Source organism: Bombina bombina, chromosome 2 (assembly GCF_027579735.1).
Source record: "Bombina bombina isolate aBomBom1 chromosome 2, aBomBom1.pri, whole genome shotgun sequence".
Lineage (NCBI taxonomy): Eukaryota > Metazoa > Chordata > Amphibia > Anura > Bombinatoridae > Bombina > Bombina bombina.
This window is the reverse complement of record NC_069500.1, coordinates 1,014,749,011-1,014,774,679: the sequence shown is the minus strand read 5'-3', so window position 1 is coordinate 1,014,774,679 and position 25,669 is coordinate 1,014,749,011. Positions and strand designations below refer to the sequence as shown.

At 36.8% G+C, this 25,669-nt stretch overlaps 1 protein-coding gene across 1 annotated transcript in view; it reads right to left on the bottom strand.

The window, feature by feature from the left end:
- USP53 (ubiquitin specific peptidase 53) overlaps positions 1–25,669 on the bottom strand; it is a 121,437-nt gene that overhangs the window by 24,049 nt on the left and 71,719 nt on the right. The window contains exon 13 of the mRNA XM_053703600.1: positions 8,846–8,910. Within this exon, the coding sequence (XP_053559575.1) occupies positions 8,846–8,910 (65 nt within the window). The remainder of the gene's footprint in view (positions 1–8,845; positions 8,911–25,669) is intronic.

The window sequence follows — 25,669 nt, the reverse complement described above, 5'->3', positions numbered from 1 at the left end:
GTACTTTGACTTTAACTGTAGGGTATACAGTAAACAAACAAATGCATGCAGCAGAAGTTTATACTTCGTAAACCTTGAGCTCACCATGGCTTTCCCTTAGGAGTGACCACCAAAATACCCTAAAGAAAAACAGGGCAATTTAGAATCTGATTATTTTGAGGATGGGAGATTCAGGAATCTCCTCTGAAGTGGTGGCGAAAATTCTTTAAGACGGTTCCTATACAGCCCTCTTCTTTCCCAGAACCTGAAGATTTAGAATAAATGATATACCTGGTTTATTCCATTTCTGTCATATTCAAAGCCATGTTCCCTCTTCCCTCTAAAAAAGTAGTGGAGTTGTGCAGGAAATCCTTCCTAAAGTGGATGGAATAATTTCTCCCCCTACTCGGCAGACTAGTACATCTTTGTACCTCTTTCAAGGATCCTATGGATAGGAATCTTAAGGCTTTCATAGTCAATTCTTTCAGCTTGCAGGCTTTATATTCATTCTAACAGTCAGTGTAGCTTGTGTGGCTGTGGCTACTACAGTCTGGTGAAATAACATTACAGAGCTCATATCTTATGATGCGTTTTTGGAAGAGGATCATTTAAAACTCCTATGGACAACTAAATGCTTCATCTGCGATGTCACAATGGAGATGGATCCGCCCCAATGCAAAGAGCACTGCTATGGCTGTTTTGGCAAGATAAGCCGTATGGTTAAAATCCTAGTTTGCAAACAGGATTTCTAAAGGCAGACTGCCATTGCTACTCTTTCAGGGCCATATACTATTTGGCCAAGGACTAGATGCAATCATTGCCACAGTCACTGGAAGTAAAGGAGCCTTTTTGCCTCAAGACAAAAACAAAACTAAGGGTACATCTAAGCTTAAAGATATTTTGTTCCTTTTGGCAGTTTAAAACCTCGAAAACTGCTTCTTCCTCTACACAATGCTCAGGATCACCCAAGTCTTCCTGGAAGCCCAAGCAAGCCAAGAAGTCCACATGAATGTTTGGCCCCCACATCAGAGAAGTTTCTTGTAGTCTGCATATTAAATCTATTTTGGGATGCTTGGGAGAAGTCTATTGTAGACCCTTGGGTGTTGGTATCATTTCTCTGGAATACAGAATAAGCTTTTGATCCACACCTCTGCAAGAAAGATTACACCTGTATCATGTTACTCGAGATCCATGTGTGGCAGATTTGGACTTAAGAGGAGTTATTGCTCTACTAAAACCTCTTAATAGTACCAAAGAAAAAGGGTACTTTTCAGCCTATTGTGGATCTGAAAACCTTGAACAAAACTTTTGAAAGTTCGCCTTTTCAAGATGGAGATATTTTGCACTATTCCACCTTTTGTGCAGGGTCAGTTAATGTCTGAATGAAAACAAACCAACATTCCAGATTTTTCTGATATCTGAACTATAGTACAGGTGAGAATCAGCTGATGGGTGAGAATAGGTTACTGATCAGCTGATTATTTCACCTGTGCTTTAGTTCAGATAGCCTGAAAATGTTGCCTGTTAGTGTGCCCTGAGGACTGGAGTTGAAAAAAAAACTGCTCTACATGATTATTGATCCTGCTTCTCTCAGTGTTACTGAGCTATTAATACCAGACTGATATATACAGTGGCAATTACATAGATACAAAAAAACATCTAAATCTTGTGGTCTTTACTAACAAGGCAATGAGGATAAAGACCTTTACTGCAATTCCTAGCTAATCAATGAACTTTCCCTACATCTTTAAATTAGTAGCCTGGTTAAATAATGATCACTGATACCCTAGAAAGCAGACTGATTATATTACTAGAAAGAGAAAGTTGAAGTCTGAATTTCATATGTTCATTCCAACATATTTGGAAGATAATTGCATGTGAACAACAACTATACTTTAAATGTATTGGCAGTTTTCAGGCAATCTTACACATGACTTGTAAATTCTGAACCCCCCCCCCCATCACTAAGGGATTCCCCCTATCAATATTTGCATGTGGATGGTGGTCCAGGAGAGGCCACTTATCGTGGGGGAAGCCCTTCTCATTTTACCTAATATTTGGTTGCAGGGATTAATTATAAAGATGAGGTTTATTATACTTTGGTCTATTTGAGTATACTCTTGTATGTTCTAAGATTCTGCTATTTTATACTGTGTGTGGAGAATGTTTGTCTCTATTTGATTGTTTACTGTAGAACTGCAATAAACATAAAATTAAAAAAGAAAGACGTGAAAAATGTATTAATAGTATAACATGCCATTGAAAATTAAATTGCTACTATTCTACCTGTTATAAAAAAAAATGTAATTTTTTTTAATCTACCTACCATGGGTTATGCTGTGAAAAAAAATTGTGTTTAAACATTTAGGGTTGGAACTACTGATTAAAATGTATCCTTTTGTAATGCTGTGCGATAAGAAAATATTTCGACAAATGCTTCTAAAAATTACATAAAACTTCCTTAAAAAAAAAATAAAAAAATCCCCCACATCCCTTTAAAAGTATGTCACGTAAGATAACATTTGTTTGGGAGTGGGGAGCAACTAAAAAAAGTGTTTTTTGCCAATTTAAAAAAAAAAAAGAATTAAAAAATTCAACATTTACTTTGTTAATTAAATTATTATATGAATCTCATATATGACATGACCTAAAAGCACAGCAGATGGCAGCAAATAACCACCCTGTCGTTCCAATCACATGAGCACAGAATGCCTTTAAGTGAGTAATGCTTACGGACACCAGAAGGGTTTGTCTTCAGGATTCCAGTTCATTTAAAAATAGAAGCGTTATTTTTCCCTCCTGCCGACACAGAGAACCATGCAAGGCTAAAACTAGAGAGTGATTCTGCAGGGAATTTTGGCCCACACCTCTCTGCAAAACTAAATATGGCAGATGTTAAGTGTGCAGGCCTTCATAGTCACTGCTACATTACCACAGCCTTAGGATTTTAAAGTAATTGATCAAACAAAAATGGCACATTTAGTCTACTTTAATTGTACCATACACTTTTTATACATCAAAAGAAAAAAAAATATATTGTTTTGTAGGTTTTTATATATTAACTAAATAAGTCCATAACACTACTGTTAGAACACATTCCCCTCTCTATTCTTCACAAAACCTATTATTCTACACAATAGCTTGTCTAACCTAATTAGCAGGGGCCACAATATAGCATCACAGCACTTGTCTCCTACATATGATTTAGCCTTTCTGCATTTGCAAAACAAAATACTACACTTACTCCCCATATGTGTGCATATATTATACATATCTATACATACATATATACACACACACACACACACACACGTGTCTTCTCTGTGTGTTTATATATATATATATATATATATATATATATATATATATATATATATATATATATATATATATATATATATACATACATACATACACACACACATACAAATAAATCCCAGTTTAAGCGGGTGGTTCGCAACAACACTAATCAATCTAACAAGGAAAATCAATTAATGGAGATGCAGAGGAAATTTAAGGACCGTGGGTATAGCTCCACACAACTGGATCAGTCAATGGCTGAGTCATTATCCATGACCCAGGAGCAAGCATTGAAGAAGGTGGATAAAGGAACAACCGACCAAAGAACGATTTTCACTACTACATTTTCCCCTGAAAAAAACATAATTTATGTAAGAACTTTCCTGATAAATTAATTTCTTTCATATTGGCAAGAGTCCATGAGCTAGTGACGTATGGGATATACAATCCTACCAGGAGGGGCAAAGTTTCCCAAACCTCAAAATGCCTATAAAAACACCCCTCACCACACCCACAATTCAGTTTAACGAATAGCCAAGCAGTGGGGTGATAAAGAAAGGAGTAAAAAGCATCAACAAAAGAAATTTGGAAATTGTGCTTTATACAAAAAAATCATAACCACCATAAAAAGGGTGGGCCTCATGGACTCTTGCCAATATGAAAGAAATGAATTGATCAGGTAATTTCTTACATAAATTATGTTTTCTTTCATGTAATTGGCAAGAGTCCATGAGCTAGTGGCGTATGGGATAGCAATACCCAAGATGTGGAACGCCACGCAAGAGTCACTAGAGAGGGAGGGATAAAAATAAAAACAGCCATTTTCCGCTGAAAAAAATCAATCCACAACCCAAAAAAATAAGTTTATTCTTATAAATGAAAGAAAAAACTTAAATCAAAAGCAGAAGAATCAAACTGAAACAGCTGCCTGAAGAACTTTTCTACCAAAAACTGCTTCTGAAGAAGCAAATACATAAAAACGGTAGAATTTAGTAAATGTATGCAAAGAGGACCAAGTTGCCGCTTTGCAAATCTGATCAACTGAAGCTTCATTCTTAAAGGTCCACGAAGTGGAGACTGATCTAGTAGAATGAGCTGTAATCCTTTGAGGCGGGGCCTGACCCGACTCCAAATAAGCTTGATGAATCAAAAGTTTCAACCAAGAAGCCAAGGAAATAGCAGAAGTCTTCTGACCTTTCCTAGGACCAGAAAATAAAACAAAGACTGGAAGTCTTCCTGAAATTTTTAGTAGCTTCCACATAATATTTCAAAGCTCTTACCACATCCAAACAATGTAAGGATCTTTCCAAAGAATTCTTAGGATTAGGACACAAAGAAGGGACAACAATTTCTCTACTAATGTTAGAATTCACAACCTTAGGTAAAAATTGAAAAGAAGTCTGCAAAACTGCCTTATCCTGATGAAAGATCAGAAAAGGAGACTCACAAGAAAGAGCAGATAGCTCAGAAACTCTTATAACAGAAGAGATAGCCAAAAGGAGCAACACTTCCCAAGAAAGTAGTTTAATGTCCAAAGAATGCATAGGCTCAAATGGAGGAGCCTGTAAAGCCTTCAAAACCAAATTAAGACTCCAAGGAGGAGAAATTGATTTAATGACAGGCTTAATATGAACTAAAGCCTGTACAAAACAGTGAATATCAGGAAGTATAGCAATCTTTCTGTGAAATAAAACAGAAAGAGCAGAGATTTGTCCTTTCAAGAAACTTGCAGACAAACCCTTATCCAAACCGTCCTGAAGAAACTGTAAAATTCTAGGAATTCTAAAAGAATGCCAAGAGAATTTATGAAAAGAACACCATGAAATGTAACTCTATAATAATTATTTCTAGAGACAGATTTACGAGCTTGTAACATAGTATTAATCACTGAGTCAGAGAAACCTCAAGGCCTTCGTACTAAGCGTTCAATTTCCATACCTTCAAATTTAATGATTTGAGATCCTGATGGAAAAACGGACCTTGAGACAGTAGGTCCGGCCTTAACGGAAGTGGCCAAGGCTGGCAACTGGACATCCAAACCAGATCCGCATACCAAAACCTGTGTGGCCATGCTGGAGCCACCAGCAACACAAACGATTGTTCCATGATGATTTTGGAGATCACTCTTGGAAGGAGAACTAGAGGCGGGAAAATGTAAGCAGGATGATAACACCAAGGAAGTGTCAGAGCATCCACTGCCTCCGCCTGAACATCCCTGGACCTGGCCAGGTATCTGGGAAGTTTCTTGTTTAGATGAGAAGCCATGAGATCTCTCTCTGGAAGACCCCACAACTGAACAATCTGAGAAAACACATATGGATGGATAGACCACTCCCCTGGATGTAAAGTCTGACGGCTGAGATAATCCGCCTAGCAATTGTCTACACGCCCACAATTTGCAAGAAGTAGTTAATTGAAAAAAAGACTAAACCCCAGGTAAGAAATACATTTCTTAAAAAAAAATTATTTTCCCCAAATATGAAACTGACAGTCGGCAGAAGGAAATACATGAACCTGACTCATGGCAAATAAGTACAATACATATATTTAAAACTTTATATAAATGCATAAAGTGCCAAACCATAGCTGAGGTGTCTTAAATAATGAAAAACATACTTACCAAAAGACACCCATCCACGTATAGAAGATAGCCAAACCAGTACTGAAACAGTTATCAGTAGAGGTAATGGTAAATTGAGAGTATATCGTCGATCTCAAAAGGGAGGTAGGAGATAAATCTCTATGACTGATAACAGAGAACCTATGAAATAGACCCCCATTAGGGAAATCATCGTATTCATAAGTGATACTCCCTTCACGTCCCTCTGACATTCGCTGTACTCTGAGAGGAATCGGGCTTCAACAATGCTGAGAAGCACATATCAACGTAGAAATCTTAGCACAACCTTACTTCACCACCTCCATAGGAGGCAAAGTTTGTAAAAACTGAATTGTGGGTGTGGTGAGGGGTGTATTTATAGGCATTTTGAGGTTTGGGAAACTTTGCCCCTCCTGGTAGGATTGTATATCCCATATGTCACTAGCTCATGGACTCTTGCCAATTACATGAAAGAAATTATATTTTTCAAAAATTTTGAAGGAACATTGAGATATCCTATCCAGTGACAATTCCTTACCGTTTACCACAGTAGAAACACTGATGGTGGGATTCAAGAGAGGAAGGTCAATGAAGGATACGTTGTTGAGACCTGATAATGTTGACAGTTATATGCCAACAACTTGGTTGAGCACCACTAAGAAGGGTTGCTTCCGGTGTGGTGGATGTACTACCTGTAGTGGCTTGACACAGAGCAATGTGTTCCTACATCCCTGGTCTAACAAGAAATTCTATATACAGCATAGCGTTACCTGTATCACCACTTTCATTGTTTACCTATTTCACTGTCCTTGTGGCAGGTTTTATGTAGGTAAGAGCCAGAATGACCTTAGGACTAGGCGAACCACCGGTCGGCCATCCGTAAGGCCATTAGGGTTAGGGGATTCTGACAAACCGGTGGCTAGGCATTTCTGTACTAACAAGCATGGGGTGTCCGATCTGCGGTACATCATTATTGATCATATTCCTAGATGTGCCAGAAGTGGTGACAGGGCCAAACGACTGCTACAAAGAGTCCCAATGGATTTTTAATTTGGATACTATGTATCCTAAGGGACTGAATGTACATTTGGATTACCAATGTTTCTTGTAGCAGTTGATTGTGCCCTGCCTGTGCTGGATAATAGTAGGGTATTTACTTGTTGCTTGGTCCCTTTAACTGTCACAACATACATACCCCATGCAGTAGTGGGAAAATGGTTTGGTAGATAGTAACTAGTGAATGCTAGAATTGAGGTTGTATCCCACTGCAATAAGCTGTAATGATATATGGTATTATCTTTGACAAGTTAGTGAACTGTTAATAGGGAATAACACCTTGTTTCTATCTAGCGGGGATAGTCAGCAAAAAAGTACCTTATTGTATGATTATTAATGTTACCATGATAATGCTGCTTGTTTGTGCAACTTATCTTTATTTTAGGTATTTTTAGCAAGTTGAGTATTTATAACGCAATGTGTTAGCACCCACAAACATACTGTAGTGTCATGCGCAGGTTAGTAGTATGTACACTAGCAATGTACTGTTCATCGCCTATCTGTTTCTTAATGCAGTATATGTTTTCACTTTGCCTTTTTTAGATGTGTTCTAGTCTGCTCTCCATGGCTTTTGCTGTAGGATGCGACTAACAAAATGTCAGGAAAGACCTACTAGAACAGCTGAACTTTATTTGGGGTTAATCAGAGGCACTTTAAATGATGACAGGTGTGTACTGACTCCTATTTAACATGATTTTGAATGTGATTGCTTAATTCTGAACACAGCTTTATCCCCAGTTATAAAAGGGTGTTCACACTTGTGCAACCATATTATTTTATTTTTATTTCCCTTTACCTAAAAGATTTCAGTTTGTTTTTCAATTGAGTTGTACAGTTTATAGGTCACATTAAAGGTGGAAAAAGTTCTGAAATGATTTATCTTTGTCTCATCTTTTTACATCACAGAAACCTGACATTTTAACAGGGGTGTGTAGACTTTTCATATTATATATATATATATATATATATATATATATATATATATATATATATATATATATATATAGTGGATATGAAAAGTCTACACACCCCTGTTAAAATGTCAGGTTTCTGTGATGTAAAAAAATGAGACAAAGATAAATCATTATACACACATACATATATATAACTCTTCCATTGCTGATTTTTAATCTTAGTTGAGAGCTTGTGAGTGATTATTTTTTTTGTAATTTTCCCTCTTTGGCCCTTGCACCCAGGCAGGTCTGGGGTTAACTGCCTGTGACTCTGGTGACAGTGCAGCTTCCTGAGAGTGCTGGTTTGCACCCAGGGATATACATGTTGCAGGGTCATAGGATGTGTACCCGGTCCGGCCTGACAGTGCTGACCCCACACTGCTAAACATTAGTGTCTTACTCCTGAAGAAGGCAAATTTATCAATGGAATTCACTGTGGCTGGATGTTGTACAAGTAGTTTGTGGCAAAGTTTATAGCCAGGCTGTATAGTTTCCCTAAAAAAAGTCTACTCTTGACACAATTGTTGGATTAGTCATTTCAGAAGATTCACAAAAAAATGGATATCCCACAATGCACTTAAATGATTAAGCTTCCCAGTCAGTTGGGAGAAAAAAGTATTTAAAGAAACAAAATATACATTTCATATCTGTCTGTTTTAAATAATTTTAAGTATTGTTCAGCAGTGGGGAATATCATAATATCTTACAAACAACCATCATCCTATAGAAATATAATATGTGCCCAGTGATAAAAGAAAGTTAAGAAACAATGTGGGGACTAGAGAACAAAAAGATGCATTTATAAACGTAATACAATCACAACCTGATATAAATGAGAATGTAAAGAAAAATGTTGTAGAAAAAGTATGCAAAGATAAAATGTGTCTAGTTGTGCAGAATTATTCAGGACCACATGTTCTATAAAAAGTAGCAGAAAATGTAACTGCAACATTCTTACCAGTAAAATTGTTTCTCGTTTGTGGAGAAGTAGAAAGCAACACACTTCCCGATTGTTGCTGATCACTGGAATAAAACGATTTAAAGATTGGTTAAAATATATGTTTAATCAATTTCTTCTAACATATTCTGAAATTAGGGGTATTTATTACTTCCTGCTATCTGGAAACTTTTGAGAAATCTTTAAAACTGCCCTATTCCTGGCATACACCCCCCCCCCCCCCTTCTTACCAGCTTCAGTTCACAAATAGCCAAGCTAAGACATCTTAAGGAGAGAAAAACTTGACATTAAAAAGAAAACATGTTAGGGTAGGGCTGGTGCACAGATTTTTGATACTCCTCTACCACAAGGCAGAACATGCGTGATCTGAGATGTCATTCCAAAAAATGCTGCATGTCATTGTCTAGAAAAAAAAAATAGATAGATGACATATGAAGGAACTGTTAGCGCTTTCGCTTTGCAGCGCTGCTCCACATCAGACTGTTCCTTTCAATCACTGATGTACTCTGGCTGCACTGTGTAAATTTTCCTTAACACAGAGTAGTCAGAGCGAAGCACTGTTTGAAGAGACCAGTCAAATACGTATCTATCAGCGCTGCAAAGCAACAGTGCACTGATTGATGACTGGCTCTCAGGGATTTCTCCTAGCCTTTCCCAGTCTGCAAAGCTGCAACTCCTGAATATAAAGATGTTCTTACTAAAGTTTTACCTTATAAGTTATAATTATGTGACAGACCAAGAGCACAGGAAACACATTTATTCAAGATACATTTGAAAAACAATTGATTTTTTTTCTCTGTAGCTAAATTGCAATACAATTTTCAACTGCAACAAAATATTTTAAAACTTTTAAAAGTTGTTTTATTCTCCAGTTAATCAACACACACTGCAATTGACCGAACATAACTGTCTAAGATTTCATTTCATTTCAAAATGACCTGCAAAAAAATGTTACTAAAAAAATAAATTAAAAAAAATGTAATTGCAGAAAGCGACAAAAAGTTCTGGCTCTGGGCTCATCAAGTAACATACACTACCTCTACTGCTTCTTGATAAAATGATTTTAGTGATGTGATTTAATACCCTGGTGCCTGCCAATTCCACTCCCCTCCAGCTCTACCGGACTATTTTGGCCAGCCATGGGGAGCCAGGAACAGTACAAATGTTTTATATGCTGCAGTACTACTGTGCACCCCACCTGCTGGAGAACCTTAAGGTGATTCTTTCACCACCCTGCCATTTTCAAATCCACCTGGATGCAGCATAGGCAAACGAAGCCTTAAAAAAACAACAACAACAAAAAAACACAACCGCCCGCATGAAATAACTAAGAAACACGCAACCACCCGCAAAAAATAAATTATAAAAAAAACAAAAAACGAACCGTCCGCACAAAGTATTAAGAAAAATAACTAACCACCCACACAAAGTATTAAGAAAAATAACTAACCACCCACACAAAGTATTAAGAAAAAAAACATAACCGCCTGTACTAAGTATTAACAAACAAAAAAAACCCTTAAATCACTAAACTCCCACAACAGAAACTACCTAATCCTTACACTGCCGAACCTCCACAAGCCAACTATATAAATTATAATATTAACCCCTAAACTGCCAACCTCCCACATCACAATAAACAGTTAATCTATTAACTCTTAAACCGCCAACCCCCCCACAATGCAAATAACTAATTTAATTACTAAGCCCTCTATCCTAACAACCCCTAAATTAACCCCAATTACTACTAAATTACACTAAAAAAAAAAAAAAAAAATTAAACCTAATCCCTATGAAAATAAAAAGCCCCCCAAAATAAAAAAAACACCCCCTAATCTAAACTACCAATAGCCCTTAAAAGGGCCTTTTGTAGGGCATTGCCCTAAGTTAAACAGCTATTTTACAAGTCCCCCTTAACAGGAAAAACACCCCACCCACAACCCCCCCCCCCCCCAAATAAAGAAACCCAACACTAATAAAACCTAAACTACCATTGCCCCCAAAGGCGCATTTATAATTTGCAAAAAGGAACAATTTGTATCTGATGTATGTGAGGATAATAATAGAGACCAAGAGGTCAATTGTGATAATGTTGGTAATAGTTCTTCAGAAGGTGCTATGAATTTAGAGGCCCTCAAATTTGGTGATTATATAACTCTTAATGAATTAAAAACTTTAGAAGGAAGTTATGGTCCAGAGGACACTGATATACAATCACCCAGTAGGGGGAAGTCTGAATTCTATCCTACAAAGCTCAGAGGCCCTTATATAAATCTGTACCAAAAGAGAGTTCAAAAAGATCTCTTTGAACTAGAAGAGCAAATAAAAGCAAAGGGAACTGATAAGAAATCTAACCTCACAAGAGCAGAATTTAATGCACTACATAAGTTACAACAAAATGACAGCATTGTAATAAGAACATCAGATAAAGGTGGCAATGTAGTCATCCTGGACAAGGATGACTACATGAAGGAGGCCTACCGACAATTATCTGATACACAAACATATAGAAAATTAGATACTAATCCATCCAAGGTATTTAGGACTAAATTGTACACCATCATTGAGCAAGGAATAGCACTTAAAGTCTTCACAGAGGAACAGGTCAGATATATGATACCTGATCATCCATTGGTGCCTATATTTCATCATGTGCCAAAAATGCACAAAAATATGACCTCTCCTCCAGGAAGACCTATCATTTCAGGCATTGGCTCTATGTTTGAGCCATTGTCTGAATGGGTAGATTCCATACTTCAGCCTCTAGTTAAAAATCTCAATAGTTATTTACGTGATTCAACACATTTATTGAATTGTCTTGAGAATGTGGAGTGGAATAAGTAGTTCAGATGGGTAGCTATTGATGCCACCTCTCTCTATTCAAACATACCCCACTCGTTAGGCCTAAATGCCATTAGATACTTTTTGGATACAGCAACACGCTATTCTTTAGAGTTTAAGTTATTCTTTTGTGAAATTATTGAGTTTTTATTAAAACATAATTTTTTTATGTTTAATAATGAATACTATGTACAGGTTTGTGGAACAGCGATGGGGGACAAGTTTGCCCCCTCGTTTGCAAACCTGTATGTAGCGTGGTGGGAGGATTTGTATCTCTACACTATGTCAAACCCTTTTTCAAAGCATATTATTAAATATATGCGTTTCATAGATGACCTCATACTTAAAGTGGATGACAAATTAGAACTTAGTACCTTTTTGGAATATATCAATACCAATGATCTAAACTTGAGATTCACGGGTGAATTACAACAACACACTATTTGTTTTTTAGATTTGGAACTCACTGGTAATCCTGAAAAAGGTACTATACTGACAGACACATATCGAAAACCAACGGCTGGAAATACCATACTCCATGCCAAATCATGTCATCCCCCTCATCTTATCAGATCAATTCCAAAGGCACAGTACATTAGAATGAGGAGAAATACTAACTCAAATGAGAAATTTAATTGTCAATGAACTGAGCTTACAAATCGACTCAAGCAGAGAGGATATTCGACAAAGGTCCTTAATGAATCCTTTGAGCAGATTAAATGTAAAACCCAAAGTGAAGTTATTACTTCTAAAAATAGATCAAAACAAGACTTCAGTAAGGATAAAATAATATTTACCACTGAATATTCTAAACAATTTAATGATATCAGAACGATCCTTAGAAAACATTTACATATATTGAAAGAGGATGAATCTTTGGGTAACATTCAAGAAAATTGTAAATTTGTGTCCAAAAAACCCCCGACTCTAGGTACCAGGTTGGTACCAAGTATGGTAAATACAATTAAAAAGCAGGGGTGTGATTGGATAAGGAAAAAGGGCACTTATAAATGTGGTACCAGACCTTGCTTAACATGTGAGGTCATTAATAGAAGTGATACATTCACCAGTACAGTAACCAATGAGAGATTCAATATGGAGTTCTATGCTAACTGTAGGACTGAATTTGTTGTTTATTTATTGGAGTGCTCACTTTGTTCCCTTCAATATATTGGTCAGACGACCAGAGAGCTCAGATCGCGCATTAGAGAACATATTAGGGATACCAAGAACTACAATAAGGATTCGGCAGTAGCAGTACATTTCAATCAAACACATATGACCCACGTAGCACACATTACTGTTAAAGTTATAGATAAAATTCAGTCTCCCATCAGAGGGGGTAATAAGCTAAAACTGTTACTCAAGAGAGAACTATTTTGGATTTATAAATTAAAAACAACAGCACCTCAGGGTTTAAATAGGGAATGGGATATGTCTTATTTTGTAGAATAATTACCTATTTTTTCTTTAAGCTTTTTTTCTTTAAGAGAATTTTTAACCCTATTTTTACCCTTATACTTATCAATAACAAGCTGCTATGTAGGGATACTAGTACTTTGCCTTCATATGGCCAACATACATATATTAGAATGATTGTTTTATATACTATTCATTTCTAGTTTAATTATTAAACTCATATTTAGAAATCTAATCTAGCACTACTACTAATATCCCATCTAGAAATTAAAACTTTAAGGCTAACTAAATTACAATCCTTATTTAGAGAAAGGTATTGATATGCTTATGTGCTTATGTCTTTTTGTTCTCTTTCTATCTTTGAATTTCTCATATCATCTTATTAACCATACAGTTGACAGTGTTATGTTTAAATTTAAATTTGTATATGTTTCTATGATCATGGGTACATTAGTGTTTAAATATTGCTCAATCTCTCATATTACCCATATTATTTGTTTATTATTTACAGTGATTTTCTTCATTTATTTACTAAGAACTGTTTTTTCCATGTTTTTGGCAAGTGCTAAGTGAAGGCAAGCAGTTTTAAACACTAATTTGTTCAGGTGTTTTCTCAGCTTTGCCATCATTGGGTACTTCCCCTTTAAATAGTAGGGGTTGTACTATTACACCTTACTCCTATGATTAAGTGCCAAGCATAGGCACGAAACATGTAAGGAGGTTCCTATCCTGCTACCCTTTGTATCTATATATATATTTTGCCTAATGGCTTTTTAATGGATTAATAAAGTATTGTATTTTTAAACATACAATTTTTTTTGCCTCTGCTTGTTGCTGGCGCATTCTTTGTTTTTCATGCATTTATATGGGCATTGCCAGTAAAAAAGGGCATTCAGCTCTTTTACAGCCCATTAAAAAAAAATCCTAAGACTAAGCCCCAAAGAGGTACCCACCGTTCCTGAAGTCCAGCAGAGAAGGTCTTCTTCCAGGCAGCTCCATCATCTTCTATCTTCATCCGGAGCAAAGGCGGCACAGAGTGGAGGTGCGGCTGGCTTATCTGATGCACGGATTCCTTAGTCCTTAGCGGCGGTCCTCAGCAGCGTGGAGGCTCCTCTTCATGCGATAGTCTGTCGCGCACTGAAGATTGAATGCAAGGTACCCCATATTTATGGGGGTACCTTGCATTACTATTGGCTGAAATTTTGAAATCAGCCAATAGGACAAAAGCTACTAAAATTTCAGTAGTTTAATCCTATTGGCTGATTTCAATATTTCAGCTAATAGGAATGCAAGGTAACCCAAATTGATTGCGGTACCTTGCATTCAATTTTTTCTGTACGGCAGAGATCGGATGAAGAGGAGCCTCCACACTGCCGAGGATCGCTGCCCCGGATTCGTTCATCGGGGAAGACCACTCTGCACTGCCCTTGCACAGGATGAAGATGACGGAGCCGTCTGGAAGAAGATCTTCTCTGCCGGACTTCAGGAACGGCGAGTACCTATTTGGGGATTAGTTTTAGGATTATTTTTTTTTATTTTTAAGATTAGGGATTTAATGGGCTGTAAAAGAGCTGATTGCCATTTTAAGGGCAATGCCCATACAAAGTGGCAATGGGTAGTTTAGTTTTTTTTATTGGGGGGGGGTTACTGTTAGTGGGTAATTGGTAAAAGAGCTGTTTAACTTAGGGCAATGCCCTACAAAAGGCTCTTTTAAGGGCTATTGGTAGTTTAGTATTAGATTAGGGGGTGTTTTTATTTTGGGGGGGATTTTTATTTTTATAAGGGTATTCGTTTGGGTTTAAATTTTTTATTTTGGATAGCTTTGTTTATTTTTTTCTGTAATTTTACATTTTTTATTTTTAGTTTGTATTTTTTAAACATAGACTGCCCTCTGGGTAGGCCTATCGACTAGTTTATTAATAATAAAGTATAGTCTCTTACTTAATTTCTATATTGTCATTAGTACAACAAATCATGTTTGAGCCTCTATACTACAATAATTGACTGTCAGTTAAACCATTTCTCATGTCAGGGGTGAAAAAAAAAAAAAAATGAACAAATTTCACGTTTTCCAACATTCAACTTGCCAAAGAGCTGACCCAAAGAAACATAAAAGGGAAATAAATGAGAACCAATGAAAGTACACAAATGTTTCATTGTGCTTCACTGGGCAAGGAGTTGCATAGTCTACGGTCTAAAAGAAATACTTCAAACGTTATTTTAATTTCCAAATAAAAATATAGACCATTTGATTTGGTCTCCAAGAAAGAATCACACCCTGTGCTTTAACATTATTTAGATTTTTGCATCCTGAAATTCTACTTATGGCACAGACAATGTTGTTTTAGCACCAAAGCCAATTGTTCTTCAAAAACTTCAGAGAATGCAACATGAAGATTAAAACAAATATTTGTGTGTCAAAATGGTTTGAGAACAAGCACATTACTTGTAACAGATATGAGATTAAGCATTGTTAGCCAGTTATAAAAACAGTAAAGGTTATGAAAACAATAGACCTGCATGAATGTTTCAACTAGAGACCACGATGATAAAATATTTAGAGAGACATATTTTAAGTGACTCAGGCAGTCAGCAGTGGAGATTTCCCAGTATTCAAAGCTTCTGCAGGAACACCTGACACTCTGCTACTCCCAAACAAAATGTTGATTTATGCTACTGCCTCTTACTTGCATAGATTTTCTATTGTCAATACTGCAGTACAAAAAAACCAGCACCTATACTGAAATTGTCAACGCGCAAAAGCAGCCATTTAAAAACTAAATTAAGATAAAATGATTAATATGTAAACTATTTAATATACTCTGGCAGAAAATAAATAATTGGGAACGTATTAAAGAGGAGACAATTTTGAAGTATAAATTTCCCTTTTATTCCTAGATGAAAATAACAATGTGGAACTAAGGGCATGATTCTCTAAAGTCCTCTAGTCAGGTTAGATAAGATGCCTTGTTACTATTACAAGGCTCCTCAGGGATTGTTTAATAGGCAATCTTACCTTGGGAACTGTATCTTATGAAGAGTAGATCACTAATATGAAGGAGAGAAACTTACTTAACATTATAACGCTCAGTAAAATAAGCTGATGATTTCTCTCCATGCTTGCCTGTTTTTGAGAATCGGGCCCTAAGTTATCTAGAAATCAGAATGCGATCAATAACTAAGCAATGATTAGGGTATATAATATGAGAGAAAGCATTACAAGTATAGTGGGGACATGTAAAAGAAACTGGGCAAATATCAAAAGATCTCTCAACAACCCACCGCCATTTCCAATCCAGATCTTTATAAATTCCTCGACTGCAACTGTTGTTGAACATACTTCTGCTCGCTAAACTTTCATTTTTTCTTACGCCATTAACAGAAACTGGTTAAAACCAAACATCTGACTGTAAACAGTAGAAATTCATGAAATTGCTGAACATAATGCAGGATAAAGCTTAAATGCTAAAGGTTAATTTATCAATAGTATATTGATAAATTTAAAATGGAAAAAGAAAGAACATTGGAGGAGAAAAGATGATGCAAAAGAACAGTAAAAAAAAAAAACTAAAAGATGTATAATAAATAAAAGTTAAAAAAAAAAAAACCCAAAGCACTAGATTTCAAGTGGAGCGCTAATTTATTGTACGTCCATAAATGGGCAAATTTGAAACTATACGGGTGCGCAATAAATAAAGAGCCATTACAAGTGGCTGATTATTGCTACCACAAGCTTAGCAATTAGCAAAATTAACCAGAGATCAGATCTCTGGTTAATTTTCTAAAAGTGCCCCAAAATAAAGAGTAGAGTATTTTAGTTAAAAAAAAAAAATTAGCTTTTTTTTTTTATTATTAAAAAAACAGTTGCACAAAGCTGTTTTTTAGGGGTTAAAAGTGGAGGGTGTTAGAGAAAAAAAAAAAAAAAAAAGACACTGAAAAGTGCCTTTACATTGCGGTCCATGAGAACTGTGCGTTCCCTGTAAATATATATGTATAAACATATATTAACACAAATATATCTGTATATAAGCATATACATATATAATTAAATTTGCTGCCCATCTTACCCCCTTCGCTGCGCTAGTTTCTGCGCTGTGTATGACGGAATGAGAACGAGGCTCCCTTTGGAGCCTATGGAAGCATGCTATTGTGAGCGCCTAACTTGTAATACTAGCGCACATTTGCATGCACTGGTATTACAAAGTGGAGCGCAAATATCGCTTTAGCGAAAAATATATTGTGTGCTCCACTTGTAATCTGGCCCAAAATGTGAAAGCACAAGGATTCAAATGGACCATAAAATGCAACATATCCAAGTAGAGAGCAAATCTTACACTACTGCTTGTAGGTAACGGTCATTGATCAACTTTCTTTACTATATCCCTTCCCCTTATCCCTCAGTTTTCCTTTAGTGAGATAGGGAAACCTCCCAGCACACATCCTAACCTACTCACCAGGAATTTTGTGCCTACATTTCTTAAGGAGGAATTAAAGGACCAGTAAATACCGTAGATTTACATAATCAACAAATGCATGATAAAAAGACAATACAATAGCACTTAGTCTGAACAGTAGATTTTATTCTGACAAATTTCAAATTTATGTATATTTACACTCCTCCTCTACCATGTAACAGCCATCAGCCAATCCCAGATGCATATGCATATATTCTGTGAATTCTTGCACATGCTATATAGCATGATGCTATATAGCATGATGCTATATATCCATGGCGGCAATGCTTAATTTGTTTGGTTTATTATTTTAATCCATTTATACGGTCCCAGAGGTTTTGGTAAAAATATATTGGGCATTTTTTTTACATCTAGAAGAGATCATATATTCTTTAGTTCTCAAGACTGTGAATTTGTGTCTTTAGAAAAAACATTCCTCTTCGTCACAGCAAAAAAATGGTATAAAAAAAGTTGAGAAATAGACCTTAAAAAGGGACATAAACCCTTATTTTTTTCCTTCATTATTCAGATATAGAATGCAATTCTTTAACAACTTTCTGAGGGGGATCCCACAGAGAGTTTTAGGGTATCATTTGTGAGCCTTCTGGATGATGGTTTGGAAATGGGCTTTTTAGATAGAAAGACTTTTAATAGTCTTTTAGTTGACCATCCTGTCATACCCATTTTCCACCATCTCCCGAAGGTTCACAAGAGCCTTATTAATATTAAAGGGCAGACCAATTGGGGCGGGTATAGGGTCCATATTGGAGCCTTTATCCAATTGGGTAGACCAATTTCTTCAGCCACTGGTACATAAACTCCCCAGTTACATAAGAGATACAACCCATGCCCTAACAAAAATGGAGAACATTGAGTGGAGAGATGGATATAGCTGGTTAACCACTGACGTGATGTCACTATATTCCAGTATCCCTCACCAATTTAGGTTGAGGGCTATAGAATTCTTTCTTGATCTCTATACTAACATGGCAGAGGATCTGAAACAATTCATTGTGTATGTTGTTAGATTCCTCCTTGAACATAACTTCTTTATGTTTCAAGGATGTTTCTATCTCCAGAGACGTGGAACCGCTATGGGGGCTAAATTTGCACCCTCATACGCCAACTTCTTTATGGGGTGGTGGGAGCGGTTCAATGTCTATGGAGATGGCAACCCTTTTACTACACAGATAGTGCAATATATACGCTATATAGATGACCTTTTGATTGTCTGGTCAGGGGATAAAAACTCTGCGGAAGAATTTGTACAGTATCTAAACATTAATGATGTAGAAGTTGGCTTCACCCATGAATGGGATAGAAGGAGCATTAACTTTTTTGATATCACCCTCAGTTCAGATAATGTATCTACCAAAGTAGTTTCCACTCTCTACAGAAAGGCCATTACAGGAAATTTGATTCTACATGCAAAGAGCAATCACCCAAAACATGTTTTTGGGGGGGATTGCAAAGGGCCAATTTATGTGTATTAAAAGGAACTGCACACTGGAAGGGGACTTTGAGAGAGAGTGGAGATCTAACTAGGCATCTACGCCAGAGAGGATACCCAAAAAGGGTGGTAGCAGGTGCTTTTTATAAAGTGAAAGATATGGATAGAGAAGCCCTGATCAAAGGCAATTTACATAGGGATTCCAGACAAATTGAGAGAGATAGGGGTGAACCTATCTTTGTTACAGCTTTCTCTAACCAGTACAAAGAAATATGCTCTATAGTAAAGAAAAACTTACTCATCCGAGGGGAGATAGGAATTTAAGACCATTCATTGAAAATGGATGTAAATGTGTATATAGAAAAAAATTAACTTTGGGCAACATCTTGTCTCCTAGTCTCCTTAAGGATAAGGGTCGAGCAGATTCTTGGCTACAACACAAAGGAACCTTTAGATGTGGCAAAAGAACCTGCGGCTCTTGTGACCATGTGTGGGTCACTAAGTTTTACTCATCCAATCGTTTGGAAGAGTATGAGACAAGAGGCTGCGTTAACTGTATGAGTAAATTTGTAGTCTATATGATAGAGTGCACCAGCTGTTTACGGCAGTACATAGGAAGAACCACTCAAGAGGTGGGCATGCGGATAAAGGAACATCTATCGTACATCTCAAGTGAGAGACCATGTTCGGCACTGTCCAAGCACTTTATAGAGATACACCATGGTAATGTCAAATCCTTTAGGTGGCAGGCCATTGAAAGAATAGTGAGACCACCTAGGGGTGGAGATAAATTGCAAATCCTAAGTCGCCAAGAGATATACTGGATCCACAAGTTGGATAGCCTGGTACCAAAGGGATTCAATTTTGAATTTGATATAATTAACTTCTGGCAGAGAAGGTGAGGGGGCTTATGTCCCTGACACTTCTGTGTATAGATCAGGCAATTATGAAAATGCTCATACTTTTAAACACCTGGGCAGACTGTTAAGGTAAAACTGATAAGATATAGGTTGGTAACATATGGGAGTAGCCGTTTCTTCCTGGTACGGCCAAGGTCAGGCTAGGAGACAATGTAATAGAATACCCTGGGACTTGGTTTAGGTTCAGACAGTGAGCCCCTGATTTTACAAATTATATATATATATATATATATATATATATATATATATATATATATATATATATATATATATATATATATATATATATAAATAGATGTATGAATTATAAATGTGGTTGTAGAAAGTTCCTTTTCTGGTTTGGCTTTAATATTATATCACTGTAGATGGTTTAGCATAGAGAATGTTCTGTTCAGCACGTTTAAGAGTTAAAATTGTAACAATCAATTAAGTTAAGTAACCAATGATAATGCTTTTACCTGCTTTTTATACCAACTAATCAGTAAGTAATGTAGGTCTATGATTACGGTCGCAAGGACCGAAACCAGTCAGACCATTTCCATTTGGCTGCTTACTTTCACGTTTTAACTCTATTGGAGCCTGCTTCGCTTTGGTACATAGTATATCCTCCTTTTTTACAACTTTCTGATGTATTTCTATTACATTTTTTTTCATTCTCTTGGCATCCTTTGTTGAAGGAGCAGGAATGCACTACAGGGAGCTTGCTGCACACATTGGGTGAGACAATGACAAAATGCTTATATCTGCAGCCTACTGCCCCTGAGCCAACCTTGGTATGCTTTTCAACAAAGGAAACCGAGTGAATTAAGCAAATTAATTAACAGAAGTAAACTAGAAAGTTGTTTAAATGTGCATGTTCTATCTGAATCATGAAAGTTTAATTTTGACTTTACAATCCCTTTAATCCCATCATTTCCCTCCAAATCTATGTACAAAGAATCAATCCTTTACTGAACATCAACAAGCTCAATGACTAGACAATAGTTTGGAGTGGGATAGATCTGCACAAGAATGTAAGTGTGAAGAGGGAGGACCAAGAAGTAAAATTAATTAAAAAAAAAAATAAAAAAAAAAATATATAAAAATGTTATTGTTTAGTTAAATACAACTATTTAAATTGTTATTATTAAAAGGCTATTTTTATTTAAATAAAAATAATTACATTATTATTGATGTAATGATTATTGTTCTCCTTATAGCTAAAAATTTGATTAAAAAGGGACATGATATACCAAAAACATAATTTATGTAAGAACTTACCTGATAAATTCATTTCTTTCATATTAACAAGAGTCCATGAGCTAGTGACGTATGGGATATACATTCCTACCAGGAGGGGCAAAGTTTCCCAAACCTTAAAATGCCTATAAATACACCCCTCACCACACCCACAAATCAGTTTAACGAATAGCCAAGAAGTGGGGTGACAAGAAAAAAAGTGCGAAGCATATAAAATAAGGAATTGGAATAATTGTGCTTTATACAAAAAAATCATAACCACCACAAAAAAGGGTGGGCCTCATGGACTCTTGTTAATATGAAAGAAATGAATTTATCAGGTAAGTTCTTACATAAATTATGTTTTCTTTCATGTAATTAACAAGAGTCCATGAGCTAGTGACGTATGGGATAATGACTACCCAAGATGTGGATCTTTCCACACAAGAGTCACTAGAGAGGGAGGGATAAAATAAAGACAGCCAATTCCTGCTGAAAATAATCCACACCCAAAATAAAGTTTAACAAAAAACATAAGCAGAAGATTCAAACTGAAACCGCTGCCTGAAGAACTTTTCTACCAAAAACTGCTTCAGAAGAAGAAAATACATCAAAATGGTAGAATTTAGTAAAAGTATGCAAAGAGGACCAAGTTGCTGCTTTGCAGATCTGGTCAACCGAAGCTTCATTCCTAAACGCCCAGGAAGTAGAAACTGACCTAGTAGAATGAGCTGTAATTCTTTGAGGCGGAATTTTACCCGACTCAACATAGGCAAGATGAATTAAAGATTTCAACCAAGATGCCAAAGAAATGGCAGAAGCTTTCTGGCCTTTCCTAGAACCGGAAAAGATAACAAATAGACTAGAAGTCTTACGGAAAGATTTCGTAGCTTCAACATAATATTTCAAAGCTCTAACAACATCCAAAGAATGCAATGATTTCTCCTTAGAATTCTTAGGATTAGGACATAATGAAGGAACCACAATTTCTCTACTAATGTTGTTGGAATTCACAACCTTAGGTAAAAATTGAAAAGAAGTTCGCAACACCGCCTTATCCTGATGAAAAATCAGAAAAGGAGACTCACACGAAAGAGCAGATAATTCAGAAACTCTTCTAGCAGAAGAGATGGCCAAAAGGAACAAAACTTTCCAAGAAAGTAATTTAATGTCCAAAGAATGCATAGGTTCAAACGGAGGAGCTTGAAGAGCACCCAGAACCAAATTCAAACTCCATGGAGGAGAAATTGACTTAATGACAGGTTTTATACGAACCAAAGCTTGTACAAAACAATGAATATCAGGAAGAATAGCAATCTTTCTGTGAAAAAGAACAGAAAGAGCGGAGATTTGTCCTTTCAAAGAACTCGCGGACAAACCCTTATCTAAACCATCCTGAAGAAACTGTAAAATTCTCGGTATTCTAAAAGAATGCCAAGAAAAATGATGAGAAAGACACCAAGAAATATAAGTCTTCCAGACTCTATAATATATCTCTCGAGATACAGATTTACGAGCCTGTAACATAGTATTAATCACGGAGTCAGAGAAACCTCTATGACCAAGAATCAAGCGTTAAATCTCCATACCTTTAAATTTAAGGATTTCAGATCCGGATGGAAAAAAGGACCTTGTGACAGAAGGTCTGGTCTTAACGGAAGAGTCCATGGTTGGCAAGATGCCATCCGGACAAGATCCGCATACCAAAACCTGTGAGGCCATGCCGGAGCTATTAGCAGAACAAACGAGCATTCCCTTAGAATCTTGGAGATTACTCTTGGAAGAAGAACTAGAGGCGGAAAGATATAGGCAGGATGATACTTCCAAGGAAGTGATAATGCATCCACTGCCTCCGCCTGAGGATCCCGGGATCTGGACAGATACCTGGGAAGTTTCTTGTTTAGATGAGAGGCCATCAGATCTATCTCTGGGAGCCCCCACATTTGAACAATCTGAAGAAATACCTCTGGGTGAAGAGACCATTCGCCCGGATGCAACGTTTGGCGACTGAGATAATCCGCTTCCCAATTGTCTACACCTGGGATATGAACCGCAGAGATTAGACAGGAGCTGGATTCCGCCCAAACCAGAATTCGAGATACTTCTTTCATAGCCAGAGGACTGTGAGTCCCTCCTTGATGATTGATGTATGCCACAGTTGTGACATTGTCTGTCTGAAAACAAATGAACGATTCTCTCTTCAGAAGAGGCCAAAACTGAAGAGCTCTGAAAATTGCACGGAGTTCCAAGATATTGATCGGTAATCTCACCTCCTGAGATTCCCAAACTCCTTGTGCTGTCAGAGATCCCCACACAGCTCCCCAACCTGTGAGACTTGCATCTGTTGAAATTACAGTCCAGGTCGGAAGAACAAAAGAAGCCCCCTGAATTAAACGATGGTGATCTGTCCACCACGTTAGAGAGTGCCGAACAATCGGTTTTAAAGATATTAATTGATATATCTTCGTGTAATCCCTGCACCATTGGTTCAGCATACAGAGCTGAAGAGGTCGCATGTGAAAACGAGCAAAGGGGATCGCGTCCGATGCAGCAGTCATAAGACCTAGAATTTCCATGCATAAGGCTACCGAAGGGAATGATTGAGACTGAAGGTTTCGACAGGCTGTAATCAATTTTAGACGTCTCTTGTCTGTTAAAGACAAAGTCATGGACACTGAATCTATCTGGAAACCCAGAAAAGTTACCCTTGTTTGAGGAATCAAAGAACTTTTTGGTAAATTGATCCTCCAACCATGATCTTGAAGAAACAACACAAGTCGATTCGTATGAGACTCTGCTAAATGTAAAGACGGAGCAAGTACCAAGATATCGTCCAAATAAGGAAATACCACAATACCCTGTTCTCTGATTACAGACAGAAGGGCACCGAGAATCTTTGTGAAAATTCTTGGAGCTGTAGCAAGGCCAAACGGTAGAGCCACAAATTGGTAATGCTTGTCTAGAAAAGAGAATCTCAGGAACTGATAATGATCTGGATGAATCGGAATATGCAGATATGCATCCTGTAAATCTATTGTGGACATATAATTCCCTTGCTGAACAAAAGGCAATATAGTCCTTACAGTTACCATCTTGAACGTTGGTATCCTTACATAACGATTCAATAATTTTAGATCCAGAACTGGTCTGAAGGAATTCTCCTTCTTTGGTACAATGAAGAGATTTGAATAAAACCCCATCCCCTGTTCCGGAACTGGAACTGGCATAATTACTCCAGCCAACTCTAGATCTGAAACACAATTCAGAAATGCTTGAGCTTTCACTGGATTTACTGGGACATGGGAAAGAAAAAATCTCTTTGCAGGAGGTCTCATCTTGAAACCAATTCTGTACCCTTCTGAAACAATGTTCTGAATCCAAAGATTGTGAACAGAACTGATCCAAATTTCTTTGAAAAAACGTAACCTGCCCCCTACCAGCTGAACTGGAATGAGGGCCGTACCTTCATGTGAACTTAGAAGCAGGCTTTGCCTTTCTAGCAGGCTTGGATTTATTCCAGACTGGAGATGGTTTCCAAACTGAAACTGCTCCTGAGGACGAAGGATCAGGCTTTTGTTCTTTGTTGAAACGAAAGGAACGAAAACGATTGTTAGCCCTGTTTTTACCTTTAGACTTTTTATCCTGTGGTAAAAAAGTTCCTTTCCCACCAGTAACAGTTGAAATAATAGAATCCAACTGAGAACCAAATAATTTGTTTCCCTGGAAAGAAATGGAAAGTAGAGTTGATTTAGAAGCCATATCAGCATTCCAAGTCTTAAGCCATAAAGCTCTTCTGGCTAAGATAGCCAGAGACATAAATCTAACATCAACTCTAATAATATCAAAAATGGCATCACAGATGAAATTATTAGCATGCTGGAGAAGAATAATAATATCATGAGAATCACGATTTGTTACTTGTTGCGCTAGAGTTTCCAACCAAAAAGTTGAAGCTGCAGCAACATCAGCCAATGATATAGCAGGTCTAAGAAGATTACCTGAACATAGATAAGCTTTTCTTAGAAAAGATTCAATTTTTCTATCTAAAGGATCCTTAAACGAGGTACCATCTGACGTAGGAATAGTAGTAGGTTTAGCAAGGGTAGAAATAGCCCCATCAACTTTAGGGATTTTGTCCCAAAATTCTAACCTGTCAGTCGGAACAGGATATAATTGCTTAAAACGTTTAGAAGGAGTAAATGAATTACCCAATTTATCCCATTCCTTAGCAATTACTGCAGAAATAGCATTAGGAACAGGAAAGACTTCTGGAATAACCGCAGGAGCTTTAAAAACCTTATCCAAACGTATAGAATTAGTATCAAGAGGACTAGAATCCTCTATTTCTAACGCAATTAGTACTTCTTTAAGTAAAGAGCGAATAAATTCCATCTTAAATAAATATGAAGATTTATCAGCATCAATCTCTGAGACAGAATCCTCTGAACCAGAAGAGTCCAAAGAATCAGAATGATGGTGTTCATTTAAAAATTCATCTGTAGAGAGAGAAGATTTAAAAGAC